Source organism: Catharus ustulatus, chromosome 18 (assembly GCF_009819885.2).
Source record: "Catharus ustulatus isolate bCatUst1 chromosome 18, bCatUst1.pri.v2, whole genome shotgun sequence".
NCBI classification, from domain to species: Eukaryota; Metazoa; Chordata; class Aves; order Passeriformes; family Turdidae; genus Catharus; species Catharus ustulatus.
This window is the reverse complement of record NC_046238.1, coordinates 12,047,233-12,064,854: the sequence shown is the minus strand read 5'-3', so window position 1 is coordinate 12,064,854 and position 17,622 is coordinate 12,047,233. Positions and strand designations below refer to the sequence as shown.

The following is a 17,622-nucleotide window of genomic DNA, read 5'->3' as shown; positions in this document are numbered from 1 at the left end:
CCCCGGTGCAGGTGCCGGTGCCGGTTCAGCCCCAGTGCCGGTTCCCGGTGCCGGTTCCCGGTGCCTCCCCCGCCCCGCGCACGCCCGGCCGTGGTTTCCGCCCGTCCCGAGCCGCGGGCGGAAGCGCTCGGGCTGCGCCGGGGCCGGGATCCGCACACTCGGGACCGGGCTCCGCACACTCGGGCTCGGCTCCCCTCGCTCGGGCCCGCCGGTGATGCCGGCCCGGGCTGAGCCCCGTGCCCGGCCATGCTGCCCTGCGGGGCCGTGCTGTGGCGGAGGCTGCTCAGGAAGCGATGGGTGCTCGGCGTCGTGTTCGGGCTCTCGCTCGTTTATTTTCTCAGCAGCACCTTCAAGCAGGTCAGTGCCGGCCCGGCCGCCGCGGGTGGGTTAAAGCATCCCTTATCCACGGCTCTTCTGTTCTCCAGGTGCTGCCACCCAGCTCCTGGGTGATGCTGCCCTAACAGGGACCTTATAAATATTTAATAGACACAAGAGTGTAAAATAGGAATGCCTGATTGTGTGTTTGACAGCAATAGTGTTTTGAACCAAAACTGGGAAAAGAAAGTCTCCAATGGGTTTGGTATTTGTTGTTGTGTCTCTTGGGAGAGGTGATTCCATTGGCAAAGGGCTCATGAAAGAGAAATACGTTCAGCTGTGGTTATTAAATATAATATATACTGCTTCTTGAATGTCCTCACTCTACTGTATTGTGTATCTTCCTGTTGTGTACAGTATGAAGTAGTAAGTTGTTTGCACCATTGATGCTGGAGTTTCCTGTGCTGTGGAGTTTACAGTATTGGACATCTTTAATCCTGGGAAAGGCACGTGGATTGAAGTGGCAGAAGGAGCTTGTATGTTTGGTTTCATTTCTGTTTTTGCTTGCAGGAAGAGAGGATGGTGAGAGATCGGAATCTCCTCCAAGTGCAGGAGCATGAGCAGCCCATCCTGTGGAAGGTGAAGTTCAGCTCGGGGAACAGCAGCCAGCTGAGCAACCAGTGCAGGAACTCTGTGCAGGGGAAGCTCCTCATTACAGATGAACTGGGTACAGTTGATATTAGTTGATTATAGTTGATATTTAGTTGAATTTGTTCTGTGTATGGCAGTGCTGAACACTGCTTTGCCTGTCTCATTGCTGATGGCACTTTTATGTACCAACTGCTCTTTATCAAGGCATTTTTACTCAGCCCTTGGCCTGCTCTCCTCTGGCTGGCTGAATTTCACTGTGGCTGCAGACACTGCTGCTGTGGCCCTGTGCACACCAGACTCACCCCCAGGGCTGTATGAGTGTGACTGGGGCCACCTTAAAGTCAAAGAATTCAGTTACCTTTGCACAGACCCCAGATGTTTAGTCCTGCTCAGTTTGCTGTGGCAGCTTGCAGAGCTCTTTTGTGTCTCCCTGCAGCGTGCTCCTGCTATCAGGGGTGTTAGGGAGAACAGCTGAGCAAACCTTGGCCTTGTGGCAGGCAGCTCAGGTGTAATTAGTGCTCAGTCATGGTTAACAAGCTGGTCTGACCTTGTCAACACGAGGTTATTAACCACTTGTTCTAAGTGGTAGAGGTTTCAGGCATTTTCTTGCCCTGCACTATGCTTGCTGCTTAGATCTTGGAGCTTTCTTGGCCACAAACCAAGAAAGAAAACCCACCAGATCTTTTGTGATTTGCATCAATGTTAAATTTGGCACTGTCTTAGCCTTAGTGCAGTACATAAGATCTCTAAAAAATACAGATGTCTCAGTTTGACAGTGGTAGTCCTGTCTCCATAAGGATAGACACCATATTTCTATACTGTTAAGGATTCCACTCAGCAATGAATATTACACATGGCTAAATCTGAGTCTCTTCATACTGAACTGTAAGGGAATTATCCAGACACAGACCTATCAAAAAAAATGACTTTTTTTTTTCAATATAATCAATGCCAGTCCCACTCCCCCTTTCACAACAAGGAACTATGCCCAAAAACCCTCAGAACTTAAATAATCTGCATTTAAATACTCATAGTGTATATACAGCACATATTAGAGTAGGATATAATAGTTGTGCAGATAACAGCAGGCTGTTTGAAACACTGCTCTCCATTTCAAAGAATGGCTACACAGGACTGAGGGGAATCATAATCTACCAAACTGTAATAGTGGTGGGTGTTTTTGTACTACTTAATTAGTGATTTGTTTTAGGCTTTTTTGTCTTTACTTAGAGTTAGCATTAAAAAATACACCAAGGAGATGGATTTTTTTGTGTTTGGGGTTGGTTGTTTATTAAATGTTATTAAAAAGTATAGAATGTTCAGCAAGACTTCTAGCTACCAGCTAGAAGTGAGTAAAATGGAGAGATTTAGTTAGATATAAGGTTTTTTTAAGTTAATCAGTTTAATAGAGAATTAAACATATATTATTCATACTTTTAACTTAATAACTAAATTACTATGATCCTTAGTGTGACACTAACCAGAAACTATTATTTTAAACCATGACAGAAGAAGATGAGACACTACTCAAAATCCTTTATTTTGTCCCATACTTTTTCCTATATTATAAAAACCTTACATTAAAACCTTTACTGTGTGAAAGCACACACTACTATTTAACTAGAATAGTTAAACATCAACAAATAAATGAGCCAACATCAAATGATTAACAAACCTGTTCTTAAGGCACGTGATTCTTACTGCAGATTTTTGTAGCTCATCCAGAAGGGTGTGCCTTGCCAGTTGTTACTCCTGCTGCTGTTTTGCAGGCTACATCTGTGAGAGGAAGGACCTGCAGGCGAATGGCTGCTGCAATGTGAACATGGCCAGCACCAAGCTGTACAGCTGTGAGAGCTGCCTGCCCAACGGCTGCTGCAGCATCTACGAGTACTGTGTGTCCTGCTGCCTGCAGCCCAGCAAGGTGAGGGCCTTCCTCCTGCTTCCCACGTGTTCTCAGCTTCCTCTGTGGCTCAAAGTGAGGAGCTTTTCCCTTAGAGGGACAGTTCCTCTTCTTGGAAGGATGAGGAAAGCCTCCAATGAGCATAAGCTATAAATAAAGCTTTAACAAAATTCATCCTTCCCACCTTGGAGGAAATACTGGGAGCCTTGCAGTGTTTCAGCTTCAGAGGAATTGCATGTGCTGAAGGGAAATGATTACAGAAGAGTTATTCCAGCCATTATTAGTTTTGGAATTGGCACTTCCCTGTGTCCTGTGAGCTTCTCTTAGATTCTTGTCCTGCTGCTAGGCTTCTGAGGCATTAGCCTTTCAGTGCTTGCTAGAAATCCTAAGTGGAGTTGCTTGCTAGTCCTCTGATACCTGAGGTTAGGGCGGGCTCTGACTACTCCTTGCTGAAGCAGAGTGTTTCTGTTTTTTGCCTTCTCTTTGCTGACCACTTTAGCAACATCTCCTGGAGCGGTTCTTGAACCGGGCAGCGATTGCTTTCCAAAACCTCTTCATGGCAGTGGAAGATCACTTTGAGCTGTGTCTGGCCAAATGTAGAACTTCATCACAGGTGAGGCACAAGCACATGTCCAGGGCCCAAGAAGTGCCCTTGGAAAATGGGGCTGAATCCTGTGAATGGCTGGTGTGTTGTGTTTGTATTTTCATAAAAGTTGAAGCTGTGGCTGAGAGCCAGTCTGAAGGCAAAGCACATATTTAGGGCAGTTGCACATTCTCTTTAGAAAAGAGGAGCTTAACTAAAAAAGAGGCTGAGTTCAATGGCCAGTGAAGATCTCAGATGAGTTCTGGGGAAGATCTCATTAGGATGAAAACAGTGAGAGCTGTTTCAGTAGCCTCAGGATGCTCTGTATTTTATGGTACAGTTGGAGACCAACCATGTGCTGACAATCATCTGCATAGCAACTCAAAAACTTATGTTGTAATTTCTTGGCTTATTAAGGACAAAGGTGAACTTCTGTTACCCATGTGGTTTTATTAGAAGTTTTGGTCTAAGCAAGCAGTGGCCCTTTTGGAAAGTGCTGTTGGCCATGTCCTGCAGTTTCAGTATTTCATGTAGCCATAGGGATGGACTGCAAACAGAGGATAGAATCCCAAATGTCTCCAAAGTTCCTAGGATTTTTTGCCCATAAAATCTGAGTTCTGCCTTTTATGAAGCAAAATACACACATCTTAAGTAGCAACTTTATTGTGCTCTGCTTGCTTAGAACATTTCATGATATTGCCTAAACGTGTCTAAATTTTTTTTTTTATGAAATCTGTTCCCATCTAATTGGGTAGACTCTTGAAAAGGAGGTTCTGGTTCAATGCTGGAGTGCCGTAATACATCAACTGGCTTTAGTATGTTGGCAGTGCAGAGTTCTTTGACTCCAAAGACACTCTGATATGTAGAAGAATTTGGATTTTTTTTGGCTCTGCATTAATGCTGTGGGTTTTGTGCCTCAGTGAAGGGATGCCTTGTTTCACTGTGTGTATATTGTTAAACTTCTCCTTTCCTGGCAGAGTGTGCAGCACGAGAACACCTACAGAGACCCAATTGCCAAATACTGCTATGGAGAGTATCCCCCAGAGCTCCTGCCTGTTTGAGAGCTGCACATCTGAGCAGCAGAAGGAAGGAACTGGAGACTCAAATCCAAAAGAGCAAGACAGCAGCTGTTGCTTTGCCAAAGCCTCAGTGTAAAAAGCTTGTCTTGTATGTGGGGGCAAACCCAGAGGTGAAGAGAGGAAGTAAGGAACTTAAGTTCTTCAGGACTGAATCTTGCTTTCTTCAGTTTATTATGCACCTGCTTTGGAGTGCTGGTACTGTGCTGCTGCCAGTGCATTCTTTGAATACTTCCTCTAAATTTCAGGAATCATGGAGTCAATCTAGGCTATAGAACATCCAGTGAAAAATATCTAATGTGGCTTTGCAGCTGTAAATGGAGGTGCAGGTGTGTCTCTGCAGTCCAGAGACTTCCCAGAGTGACAGCAGTAACTGGAGTTACTGCTCCTTTCAGAGAGCAAAGCATGCCTGCAGTGCTGCTCTCTGGAACCCTTCTGGACATGCATGGTGTACACTACATATGTAATTATGAATTATTCATCCATTTTATATGGGTCACTGGCTGGAAGTATGGATGCTTTGCATAGCTAGTTGTGGATGCCTTTCAGTCCCTGCTTTGCTGTGTCAGCTAGAAGGGATATTTTAGATCCTGACTAAAACTGGTAGGGTTTTTTTTTTCCTCCTTAGTCTAAAGGAATTGTACTGGGATTTGTCATTTATGTTCCTCTTAGTGAGTTTAAACCATTCAGAACTCCAATGGAGTTGTTCTTCTGCCAAAGTCCCGTAGCACAAAAGAGCAGGGATCTGCCTAGGATGGGATGTTTATTGTCTCTGAACACTTTCCTTGTTACTCTGCAGCAGTTTCCTCAAGGAGGAGTCCAGTTTTGTGAGCAGCTCTCTGCTGTCCACTCGCTGACAGGGAGCAGGGAAGATTTGTTTGAACTTGTGCAGGCCTTGGTATTTCAAATGTACTTCACTCCTGGTTGTGCAGGAGGCAAAAGGGTGGAGTTGGTTCCACAGCACCTTCCCAGACCTGCCTGTGCCTTCCCACGCTGCTCCAGAGGAGGAGGCACCATGGGGCTGACCCTGTTCGAACTCCTCGGCATTTCTGAAATGTTTTACATCTGCATCGCAGGAAGCAAACAGCACAGCTTCCTTTTAGCCCTTGGAGCCCCCTTACACCAAATTCAAGCTGATTCAACCTTTTACAAACAGGACTCAATTACATGAAGGCAAGAATTCATTACTCCATGCTTGTTTTATACAGTTCATTGCCCAGCTCCTGTCACTGTACCTCAGCCAGTGGGGGAAGGAAGAGGGCAATATACGGCCGGGAGTTCAGAATAAAAGGAGGCCGCGTCCTCCGAAATCTCGAGAGACCCACGGGGGTATGGCGTAGGGGACTCTTTCCCTTTATTCGAATAAAGTTGCAGGACTCCTCTGTCTCCTTTGTGGACACTGGCTTTTCGCACACGCTGAACACACGAGCGGAGTAGGGGCCGCGCTCGGTTCGCTCATCGCCGTGCACCAGCACGCATTGAGGGAGACCGGAAGTGACGTACTCGGTTTTGCCGTTCCTTGAGCCAATGGTAGCGCCGGCTGTCCCTCACGTGGCATCAGCGCCCGCCGTTGGGTCCTAACGGCCCCCGCCGCGCGCGCGGAGCTGAGCATGCGCAGTGCGGCCATCCCGCATTTCCCCGCCCCCTGAGGGAGCTGTGTAGGAGGGTTCATCCCTCCGTGTGAGGGCGGCCCCCACAGCCCGGGTGCGCCTGCCCTGCGGGCTGTGCCGGGATACCATGGGCTGCTCCGGGGCTGGGTGAGGCCACAGCTCCCTTGCCCGCCCTCCTAGCCTAGGTACACACGACACGAGCCGCGGGGTGAGGTTGACCTTTATTACCGGGTGAGACAAACTGCGGAAGCCCCAGGCAGGTCGAGGCCGCCTCGTGCCAGGCGCTGGAGCAGCCCGGGGTGGCCGAGCCCGCCATGCTCCCGCTGCAGAGGAGCCCCTGTCGGGCTGGCTGATGCCCCGTGCAGGACGCCTGGGGACAGAGGGGGTTCTGCACTCCCCAGCACGAGGCAGCGCTGCTCAAGCATGCAAAGATGGATTTTTCCCATTCCCCCAGGGCTGCGGAGAGCACATCAGGGTGGCCAAGGAAAGCGCGGAAAGCTTTTGTCCCCCATGTCAGAGCCATTTGAAGGCAGGGGCCAGGGAGCAGTAGTAGGTGCCGTTGTCATCCTGGCAGGCAGCTGCGATGGTGAGGATGCAGGCATTGCTGGCCAGGTCTTTGGTGGCCGAGAAGCGGTCGGGAGTCCTGGCAGCCTTGTGCTTGTCTCGCTCGGAGTTGTAATAGAGCAAGTACCTGAGAGAGTGGCCCGGGCGCTGCTGGAACCAGGAGATGCCGAACTGGCTGATGTTGTACTGGGGGCTCAGGGTGCAGAACAGCCGAGCACTCTGCCCGGGCAGCACGAACACGGACTGAGGCTGGGTCAGCACAGGCTGAGCCCTGGAAGCTGCACGTACCAAGGGTGCAGTTAGTGATGGAGCCATGTCCCCCATCACCCTCAGCCCCAAAATGTCCCTCAGCTCTCTTGAGGCAATGCCATTGCCCAACCGCCATGCTGCTCATCGCATCACACAGCCCAGAGCAAAATGCCCAACGCAAACCAACCCCCCTGGACAGCCCAGGCCTGCCCACCTCCCTGCAGTGCCCCCAGGCAGAGCTGACTCAGCCACAGCAGCCTTACCTGTGCTCAGTGTCCCCACCAGGAACAGGAGAGTGAAGCCCAGGGCCATAGCAGGAGGCAGAGGAAGGGAGGTTGCTTCAGAGAGGCTCTGGGGTGCTGCACAAGTCCCGGGTACTATGCCTCAGCACTGGCAGGGTGTATGTAAATGACACAGGGGGCTCAGGGACTCAGCCCCCCCCCCGGGGCTGCTCATTCTGCTGCACCTGGGCTTCAGGGACAGGCTGAGAGCCACCCACCTTCACCCCAGCCCATTTCCTCCAGCTGCACCAATGCACCCACAGCCCACCCCACCACCCCGTGCCCTGGGGAGGCATCACTGACCACCTCTCCTCACTGCTGGGAGGAGCAGAGAGGTTGCCCTGAGGTCTCACACTTATACCCTCTGCTGCCAGGCACACAGGAGGCCAGGAGCCTGAGCCACACCATGCCAACAACGGGGGCCACCAGGGAGACCAGAAGATGGAAGGCAGCTGTCCTATCACAGAAACAACATCAGGAGCTGCTGCTCCCTTCGTGCAGCTCCATCACTGTGACAGGAATGACTTGGCAGGGTCTCAGCATAGCTTGCAGCACAGGCTGGGAGCTGCTGATGATGCTGCCTCTTCACGAGGGCCAGCAGCCATGGGCAGCTGTGGTGAGTGGCTGCTGAGGCCAGCGGGCAGGAGGCGTGTCCCCAGGGACAGGACAGAGGTGGCTGCAGCACAGCTGGTGCCTGGTGCGGAAGGACAGCAGCCGTTACGGCCAACGGCCACCGGCTCAGCGGGCGTGACGCCACTCCTGCCTGTGACACCTGTCACGGGACACTGCGTCACACAGCCACCAGCCCAGGCTGGCCTCAGCACTGAGGGCAGCAGGCTCTGCTCATGTGCCTCCTGCTCAGCCCCTGCCAGGGCCACCTCGTCACCATCCAGGGACAGCCGTTCCCTCCCCTCTGCAGCACCCACGGAGGCCCCAAAGCCAAAGGGTGTTTGTCCCTGCAGGTAGCAGCAGTTTGTGTTTCATGCAGCCAGGCCCCTAAGTTCTTGCAGGTATGAGCACACTGCAGGTGCAGCTCCAGCTGTTGCCCACCAGCACTCCCCAAACTCTGCAAAGTGGTGGCAAGATGAACATGAGTCTGCCTGCACAGGTCCTAGGGGAGTGTCACACATACAACCTATCCCAAGCTTTGAGCAGGCCAAGTGCATGGATTGGACTGACTGAAATGAAACCTGCAAGACAGAGGGAAATCACCTCCTCCTGCAAAGAGGGGCATTCTAGAGAAAGGGAATTTGTCCTCAGAGCAGTGATCACAAGATAATGCAGCACATCAGTGTTGTTACTGGTTCCCAACATTCCAGCCCTCCCCACCTGCTGAGCAGCCAGCCCAGGGACATGATTTCATCCCTGCTTTCCACAGGAAAAGGGGATGATGCTACAGGGCCTGGACTGCAGGAACATTTGCACACCAACATTTGGGCACCAAACAGAAGGTGCAGCTGGCACAGGACCATGGACACCACGGAGCTGCAACCCTCACTGCCCCTCCTGCTCCAGAGCAGGACCAGCATAGGCAGGGTCCTCAGGGAGATTTTTCCAGTGGCATCCAGTCATGTCACAGAGGAGGCCAGGCTGCCCTTGCAGCAGTGCTGAGCTCAGTTAGGAGCAGGGTGAGCAGATGTGGCACCACCCGAGCCCAGATGAGCTGCAGGACAAATTGGCAGGGGGCGGGATGGAGCAGGAAACACCACGAGACTACAAAAAATCTGAAATTCAGAGCATCTGGGACCACAGGGAGCAGGCAGCCTTCCCAAAAAGCTGTTGTTTAGCTCAGCTCTTGTTCTACCTCCCCTCGCAGGAGGCTCAAGAATCTGCAGGAGCCATCCACTGTTGCTGGGCGATCCAGCTACAGAAACCACAACAGCGTCAGTGGCAAACGAGCCCGTGTGTCCTGGGCTCTCCAGCAGCTCCCAACGCTGCCTGCAGGAAGGGACCCGGCCCCACAGCCCTGCCAGGGGCACAGCAGCACCATGTTTGCCACAGTGAGATTCGGAGGTAGGTGGGGAAAGCCTCAGCCCTGCGGCCAGCCGGGCACCTGGGCCACCCCCACAAGGGGAGGGAGGGACACAGCACCCGCTGCAACAGCAATGCCCAGTGCTTAGGGAGCAGGCAGGAGAGCTCTGCCAGGGCACAAGTGTCCTGTGCCCTCAGCTGCTCTAAAAAAGGGAGATCTATTACCCCTACACTCCAAATCATGGAGGAAAACCACTCCAGCAGAGCCAAATTAATCACTCGAGGTGAGGATGAGTTACCAGCCTGGCAGCTCTGGGAAATCACTGGAGGGGGTTATCTAGACACAACCAGAAGAGTCATGAGGCACAAATGCCGGCTGCTAGCAGAGCTCCTCTATTCTAGGCTGTGTGGGAAGGGTTCCCTGACTCAAATCCTGGCTCTCAGTTTCAGAGAGCAGGTATTTGTGGGAAGGACTGAGCAGCCCCTACCCTGACCTCACCCAGCTGGCTGAAAGCCTTGGTCTGGCCCCAGACACTCGTGGCTGAAGCCATCAGTCCTAAGCCTTTGCTCCCTCTGCTATTTGAATTGGATCCCCAGCTCTGACTTCTGACGTGTGTCAGCCCCGGGGGATTTCTCAATTGTCACAAACTCGGTCAGAGTTCATGGCCAAAATATCCTCGGGTGACTCAGTCACAATCTCCAGCTCTTTCCCCTTGTGACTGGGACCAGCTGGTAGAAGGGGACTGGCAAGGACCAGGCCTTTTTCCTACTCATGCTTGATGAAACAAAGTTGAAGGACAGAGACACTTCATCACTCAGAATAATTTTCCCGCAATCAAAGTGCTGATCTTCTCCCCTAGGCCTGGGGCACTCTCAGCACCCACTAGCAGCAGCCATGGCTGCCATGCAGCTGCTCAGAGCCCTGCTGCTGCCCCGTGGGGATCCTGCCTTTGCTGGCCACAGTGGGCACCTCTCACCACCTGCTGTGCCTCCTGCCATACCCATGTGGGCCCTTGGTTTGGGGTGACCATGCTGCCGTCTCAGGTCTCATTCCCTGTCTGCAGCCAACTGCCAACTGATGGTGAACCTGCTCTGCTGCATCCAGACCCTCAGAGAACACCTGAAGTGGAAGTGTGAGTGCAGGCCTGAAGGTACGAGTGCTCTGGGCTGTGGTCACTGAGGGACTGCCACTCACCCATAGAGGGTGACAGATGGGTCACATTGGAGTCACAGAACACCCCAAAACACAGGGAAAGGGACAGCAAACCTCCCACTCCCAGATCTCAAAAGATTCTGTTCAAAGTGTAACTTGGCCAAGGAAAATACCTCTAAACCCCACAGGCTCATGTTGGCCACAGAGAGGCACCCCGGGCTTCCTTCACCACATCTCTCCCTCCAGATTGCATCGACCTTGTGGATGAAAAGGGCAACCTGATGAACCTGAGCAAAGTGGAAGATCCTGCAACTGAATATGCCAGTAAATACCTACAGGGAAGGCAGTGCTACATCCTCATCAGAGCTGTCCGTGAGTTCCTTGTCCAGACAGCACAGCTCAGCCTCTGGGCCAGGAGGGGTCTGCTCTGGGGGATGGGAGGTTTGCAGAAGGCACTGTTCAGCAGTCACTTGGAGCACAGAAGCTCTGAGGAGGCAGAAGCCAGCTCAGATGAAGAGCTGGAGCTGAGCCTCTGTTTGCCCAAGGGGAGAAGGAACTTTTCTTGGGCAGAACCACCTGCCCCCAGTTACAAGCCTTCAGTTCACAGCCAGGAGAGAGTCTAATCCATTTCTCCCATTCTGCTGGCAGGAGAAGAAAACTCTGAAGCCACTTTGTATGAATCCTTGCTAGAAGACCTGGAGAAACACTATCCTGACCTACCAGGTGAGAGCCAAGCACCCACCTCACTTCCACAGAGGGGAGTCAGGGGTGCAGGCAAGACTCTTGTTCTCACCTCAGGCCTCTCCTCTGATCCCACTCTGCTCCTTCAGGGGTCTTATGGCTGTGGGCAGCAAGTGAATTTGGTACCAAGGGAGGGGACAGGCAGGGCTGCTGTGCAGGACCCTCCCTGTTAAGAGGGACACACAGGCAGAGTCCTACCCAGCTTGTCCCCTTGGCAAAGAGGGTCATGTCCTTGGGACAAACAGGGAGGGAAGGACATCAGGTGAAATTGGGAAACCCTCAAGTGTCTCTCCCAGGCTGTAGTCTCACAGGTTGGCAGTGCCTTGCTCAACTGTAATGGGCAAGTGACCAACACAGCAGGAAAACAAAACTCTGGAAGGGCTTGGTCACTCCACAGATCAGCTGCTGGAGCTTTCAGGAAAGAGACCGAAGAAGAAAAGCTCCTTGCAGATGGCTCAGCCTCCCTCCAGCACCCAAGGCACTCAGCCTCCTTCCAGCACCCAAGGCCCTCAGCCTCCCTCCAGCACCCAAGGCAGGAACAGGAAGAGGAAGCTTGGAGCTCAAAAAAAACCATAAATGAGGAACACACCCATTACTGGTCACACAGGCAGCACAGCCTCCACCTAACACCTATCCAGATATTTATTCCCAGCACTGGAAGAGTCCCCTGCTACTGAGCCCCTGCTCCTGGGACCCCCTGCCCCCTGACAAACCAGGCACACCCAGCATCCTCCTGCTCCCAGGGCTCTCACATTCCCATGGCATGGCCTGCATTCCCAGGGACAAGAACCTGCCCCTCCTTTCCACCCACCTGCACTGTACCCCTGGACAGCTCTGCTTCCCACTGCACCACTCTGGAGTGGCCCTGCAGGGACTACCCACTGCAATCACCAGGAAAAGCTCTCTAGAGACAGCCAGTCCCAACTGCAGCAGCAGCTCTTTGCCAAGATGGCTCAAAGCAGAACACACCTGCTGCAGGTGCTGCTGCTGATTCTCCTTAACAGCTTCTCCACCCAGAGCAACACACCAACAGTCCAATACACTTATTTCTTAAAGTGAGTTAAACTACTGTGAGCTCCCTGCTCACACAGGACACTCAGCACATGGAGCACTTGTGCTTTTAATCTCTGGCATTTACTTTTTCCCTTGGCTGTCTCTCAAGAGACCACAAGACACCCCTGATAAGGCCAGGCACAGCTCAGGACATCTCTACCAAGAATTCAAGACTCTGACATTTAGAAGGGGCAGAACTTTGAACACCAGCCTCCACTATCTGCTAATAGCATCTGCTGCCTGCATTTACCATCTAGACTTGGATTTCCTCACAGATCCTAGACAGGGGCTGAAAATTTATCCTTTATTCAACAGTCAGTGATGAAAAGGTGAAAAGACTCATTCTGCCATAAAAAAAATGCATCAGTTAAGCACCCAAAAGTGTCCTGGTTTCACTGCTGTGCCACTAAAACTCCACCTGAAACCCCAGAATTCCCTCTTATGTCAACAAGAGGAACAAGGTGTCCTGCTGGAGGCCAGTCCATGGGCAGCAATCACAGGGCTGTGCTGCCAAGGTGACTGCAAGAGGAAAGCAGCTCCAAACTTCACCTGATGCCAGTGACCTTGAGAACATTGCATAACCTGCTCAAGCTTTAAAGTCAGATCAGTCAACTGTAATCCAAGTCCCACAGCCAGACAGGTCACACACTCTGAGGTCAGGACAGGTATTCAGGAAGAGGATATCTATAGAAGATTAATTTGTTACTGAAAATCCTGTGGGACACATCTGGCTTACCTCTCTGCAGCCTCTCCTCTGTCTGGAGGGCAGCCAGTGTCTGGATCTCCCTCTGCCAAGTCATGCAGGCACAGTCCTTGCTAGACTACACCCCCTGCTTGCAAGAAATACACCCTTGTGCCTTGTCCTTTTGTCTGACACTGTTAACATTTTGGTGGTTTAATTTTAGCTTGAGAATTAAAGAACAAACATGCACAAGTGATAGGTCCAAATAAATTCTTTTATTTCTCTGTAATAAATACAGCACTATCTGAATACTAAAGACCCTTGGGTCCAATCATTCCTTTCCTTCCCTACTAGTTCAGAAGTGAATTACCACTAGAATACTCCTGTCTGGTCAGCCTGCTCCCTCCAGCTCACTCCTGTCCTTCCGCTCCCTGTGGATGGCAGGGCTCTACACCATGATCCTCTTCCCTACTAGGGGGCAAATTCTTCACAGGAGAGAAGTAACACCTACAGAGAAGAAGCAGAAGTTCAGCATTAGGTTCATGTTCCACCAGCTACAGTTAAAAGCTCTCTCACCCGAGGTAACCAGATCATGACTAATTATTGACAACAGCTTGTACCAAAGGCAGCAGGAATTAGAGAATCAACCAGGGAGAGCAGCAAAAGTGGACTCCCTAAGAAAGGTACCCTAGAGACTCCTAACCTTCACAGACACACGACCAGAATAATTTCTCTTCCCTTTACAGCTGCCTTCTGCTCTTCAGGACACAGGAAAGACACAACTGCTTCCCACTTAAAGCTCTAAAGAGCACTATACCCCCAAAATATCACTTCTGCTACCTTCAAACCCTGCGAGGTGCCCTGGCGGCAGCAGTTCCGTCCCGCAGGGTCAGGGCACTCACCATTGCTGTACTTGCACTGCTTCAGAGCCTCGTTGAAGCCCTCGCACAGGGTCAGGTCTCTCTGGTTGGTAGCGCATTCCAGGAACTGTTTCATCTCATAGTGGCAGGGTCCGTACGGCGACTGCTGCATCACAGGCCGGGGCTCCTGCGGCCACAGGCCCGGTCAGAGCGGCCCAGGAGCAGCGGAGCCTCTTCCAGCGTGCCCCCATCCCCCGGAGCGGTGGGGACTGTCTGTCTGTCCATCCCTTCCTCCCTCCCCGCGCGGCCCCGCTCCCCTCGGCCACAGCCCCGCACCCCGGCCAAGGGCGGCCCAAGAGCACAGCCCGGCTCCCCTCGCACCTGGGCAGGCGCGGCCGTCTTGGCCGGCTCGGAGGAGCCGCCGCTGAAGACGCCGGTGATGGCGCTGCCCACGACGTGTCCCACGGCGGAGCCCACGGCCACGCCGGCCGCCGTGCTCGCCATCTGCGCCATCAGCCCGGGCTGCGCCGGCTGCGCCATGGGCGCCGGGGCCGCTGGGGCCGGGCTGCAGAGAGAAGGGAGTCATGAGGGGGCAGCACAGGGAGGGCACCGTGCCCCGCTGTGCCCGCCGAGCCGATCCCAGCCCGGTACCTGGCGGGCGCCGGGGCCGCAGCGGGCCGAGACACACTCCTGCTACCACGCGCCATCGCTCTGTGCGCGCCCCGCTCCGCGCTCCGCCTTAAGGCGGCCCGCGCCGCCACGTGACACAGCGCGCACGCGCACACGGGGCCGGAGCCGGGCCCCGCCCCCTGGGGAGGCACCGCCCCCGAGGGGCGCATGCGCACAAAGCGCGGGGGTGTCTGCGCACCGCCCGGCCGGGCCCGGCAGAGGGCGCGCGAGACCCGTGCGGTGCTGGGAGCGGGGCTCGATCACCGGGACACGGAAACGGCCAATCACCGGGACAGCCAATCATCGAGAGAGCCAATCATCGAGAGAGCCAATCACTGATACAGCCAATCACCGGGACAGCCAATCACCGGGACAGCCAATCACCGAGACAGCCGATCACCGAGACAGCCAATCACAGAAACAACCAATCACCGGGACAGCCAATCACCGAGACAGCAATCACCGGGACAGCCAATCACCGAGACAGCCAATCACAGAAACAACCAATCACCGGGACAGCCAATCACAGAAACAGCCAATCAGCGAAACAATCAATCACTGAAACCATCAACGAAACAATCAATGACCGAAACAATCAATCACCGAGTCAATCAATCACTGAGACAACCAATCACCGAAACCATCACCGAGACACCGCAATCATCGCCCAGCCCAAGCGCTCACCCTGCTCTGCCAAGGCCACCCGTGTCCCGTGTCCCCAGCTGAGCACCCCCAGTCGGTGCCTCCAGCGCTGCCCTGCCCGTGCCGGGGCTGGACAACTTTTGTAGAAATGTGTCCCTACTGTCCCATCTGAACATTCCCTGGCACAGCCTGGAGCCGTTTCCTCTCGTGCTGCCCCTTGGTACCTGCGAGAACAGAAGGATCCCCCGGCGCCGTGCTCCGCTCCGGGCGCTCCCGGGACAGAGCAGGGACAGGTGGGGATGGCCAGGGGGCAGGATGCACGGAGGGATGGGGATGGCCAAGGGGCAGGATGCACGGAGGGATGGGGATGGGGATGGTCAGAGGGCAGGATGCACGGAGGTGTGGGGGTGGGGATGGAGATGGAGATGATCAGGGAGCAGGATGCACGGAGGGATGGGGATGGCCAGGGAGCAGGATGCACGGAGGTGTGGGGATGGCCAAGGGGCAGGATGCACGAAGGGATGGGGATGGGGACAAAGCCCAGGACGGTGCAGCAGCTCTGCAGTGCTCGGAGCATACTCCTGCCAGGTGTGGGGCAGGCCAGGAGAGCATGAAGGGACTTGTTGGAATGGGCAATGAACGCATTGCATGAGAGACGGGGCGGAGGAGAGGTGGATAATGAGGGGCTGGCAGGGGGAAGATGAGCACTCCGCAATTGGGGCAGGGAAAGGAGGCTGCCAGGGAGGAGGGAAGGGAGGAATGATGTGGTCTAAGCCATTGACCAGCACAACAATTTCTGCAGCAGCCCTCTGGATACAAACCAGGAGATCAAGGAACACTTAGCAAGGCGTGGACATTGTTGGGCAGTAGGAATCCTTGAAAAGATGATGATGATGAGCCCTCAAATCATGAAGAGACAGGCTGGACGACGCCAGCTTTACCTCCAAACCAATTTCCTGACAATCATCTCTCCCCAGGCACCCCATTAGTCTCCAGGGCCTCTGTGGGTCCACGTCTCCTCACTGTCTCCCTGGAAAGGACCTTGTTGCCACCTCCAACTTTGAATGTTCCTTATGCCCAGTGGAGAGAAAGAAATTTCCAAAACTGAGAAGGATGCAGAAGATGTCCAGAAAAAAAAAAAATTCCCAGCTCTGTCATGTCTGTAGGGCTGCATTCGTACATTCAGCAAGTTATGAAAAGCAGCTCTTTGGGCTGGTTCATTGACTGGCAGGAATTAGAGAGCTAAGTCACTGCAGGGCTGGCAATTAGCTGCTGTGGAAGTGTTTTTGTAGGGTCAAATTTCCAGCACGAGGGGAAGAGAAAAGCGTGTGTAAAGCAAGCCGCCCCTCGGCTCAGGAGCTGGGCGGGCAAAGGGAGCTCAGCTCCTGCCCTCCCGAGGAAAGAAAAGGATTGTTCCTTAAAAAAACACCGCTGGGAGGGGCAACACCCCCAAATCCTTCCTGCCGCAGTGCCGGGAGCTCCCCTGCCCCAGCAGCTGTGCAGCGCTGCTTTCAGCTGCAACAGCAGCATTTCACATCCAGCGTTTCCCTGCCTGTCTTTTCCCACTGGCAGAGGCAGAGCAGCTGGAAAAGCAGAGGAATGTGACTGGAAAGCCCCTGCCCCAGCAGCACCTGCACTTTTCCCTCTCCCCAGGTGCGCGTCCCGGAGAAGTGTGGCTCCCTCCCTTGAAGAAAAGTGTGGCCCCGTCCCGACGAGCCAAGAGAGGTCTTAGAGACAGGAGAGAGAAAGGCAGGAGAGGGGACGGGGGTGACCTCAGGGAGCTCTCCCGGCTCGGCTCGGCTCGGCTCGGCTCTCACCATGAGCCACCGTGGCACCGTGCCGCTCCCTGCCCTGCTCGGTCACTCCCGGCCCAGGAAGGGGCTCTGCGGGGCTGGAGGGAGGCGAGGACGGGCTGGCAGGGGGCACAGGGAATGCCAGAGCTCCAGCAGTAAGAAATCAAGATTCATTAGTTCCACTACGCGCAGAACAACTTGCTGAAGGAGCCTGGGCTTCAAGCTGAGCGCGTCCCTCTGGGCTGCGTCTCGGGGACGCTTTGATTTGGTTAATTAGACGCAAAATTTTTCTGTGCCGTGGGAGGCCGGCTATGTGCTGAGGAGCGCAGCTACCCTGCGTTTACTAATGAGATAATTAATTGTGGCTGTCTGCGAGGCTGAGTGTACACAACTCCACCCGCGCACACACCGCCCACCCCGAGCCCTCTGCTCCCGTCTGCAGAGGCCTCGCACCGCAGGTGGAATTACGGAATTAGGGAATTACGGTGTCAGCTCTCCCTGCAGAGCCCTGCCCAGGAGCCATCCTCCCACCGGCGGCTTCTGCAGCAGGGCCTCATTTACATCTAAATATCCTCGCAACAATTTCCACTGTTTGACTGGCCAAACTTCCAAATTCCGCTATTTTTCACCCTATATTTGATCTTTGATTCAATGAAGTAGCTTCGTGTTGCCTGCCTCTTTTCCCCTGCTCCAGATCTCTCCTTGCACAGTTCAAGTTTTAGGGCTTGTGTACACTTGAAGGTTCACTCTGGTTTTAGGGATGTGTAAATCTGAAAGACAGGAACTAATTCTTGAATACTTCTGGAAGTATTTACTCAAAATCAGTAAT

General features: G+C 53.5%; 4 protein-coding genes across 4 annotated transcripts in view; 2 read left to right on the top strand and 2 right to left on the bottom strand.

Moving 5' to 3' along the window:
* The first annotated feature begins 158 nt into the window (after positions 1-158).
* On the top strand, positions 159-5,907 carry SPRING1 (SREBF pathway regulator in golgi 1). The gene is made up of 5 exons (XM_033076168.2): positions 159-357; positions 886-1,042; positions 2,736-2,887; positions 3,366-3,479; positions 4,427-5,907. Exons 1-5 carry the CDS (start codon positions 247-249, stop codon positions 4,508-4,510), a joined length of 618 nt encoding a protein of 205 aa, XP_032932059.1. The 5' UTR covers positions 159-246; the 3' UTR covers positions 4,511-5,907.
* A 581-nt stretch (positions 5,908-6,488) lies between these two features.
* On the bottom strand, positions 6,489-7,280 carry VPREB3 (V-set pre-B cell surrogate light chain 3). Its single transcript, XM_033075957.2, has 2 exons — positions 7,212-7,280; positions 6,489-6,977 (listed from the first exon to the last, which is right to left on the bottom strand). Exons 1-2 carry the CDS (start codon positions 7,258-7,260, stop codon positions 6,649-6,651), a joined length of 378 nt encoding a protein of 125 aa, XP_032931848.2. The 5' UTR covers positions 7,261-7,280; the 3' UTR covers positions 6,489-6,648.
* A 1,563-nt stretch (positions 7,281-8,843) lies between these two features.
* Positions 8,844-13,134, top strand: C18H22orf15 (chromosome 18 C22orf15 homolog). Its single transcript, XM_033075956.2, has 5 exons — positions 8,844-9,242; positions 10,265-10,351; positions 10,600-10,725; positions 11,002-11,076; positions 11,492-13,134. Exons 1-5 carry the CDS (start codon positions 9,218-9,220, stop codon positions 11,668-11,670), a joined length of 492 nt encoding a protein of 163 aa, XP_032931847.1. The 5' UTR covers positions 8,844-9,217; the 3' UTR covers positions 11,671-13,134.
* Positions 13,086-17,622, bottom strand: part of LOC117004833 (coiled-coil-helix-coiled-coil-helix domain-containing protein 10, mitochondrial-like) — a 13,457-nt gene continuing 8,920 nt past the window's right edge. The window contains exons 2-4 of the mRNA XM_033075955.2: positions 14,071-14,254; positions 13,732-13,876; positions 13,086-13,336 (exon numbers count right to left, since the gene is read on the bottom strand). Coding sequence (XP_032931846.1) covers positions 13,317-13,336; positions 13,732-13,876; positions 14,071-14,254 — 349 coding nt within the window. The 3' untranslated portion in view covers positions 13,086-13,316. The remainder of the gene's footprint in view (positions 13,337-13,731; positions 13,877-14,070; positions 14,255-17,622) is intronic.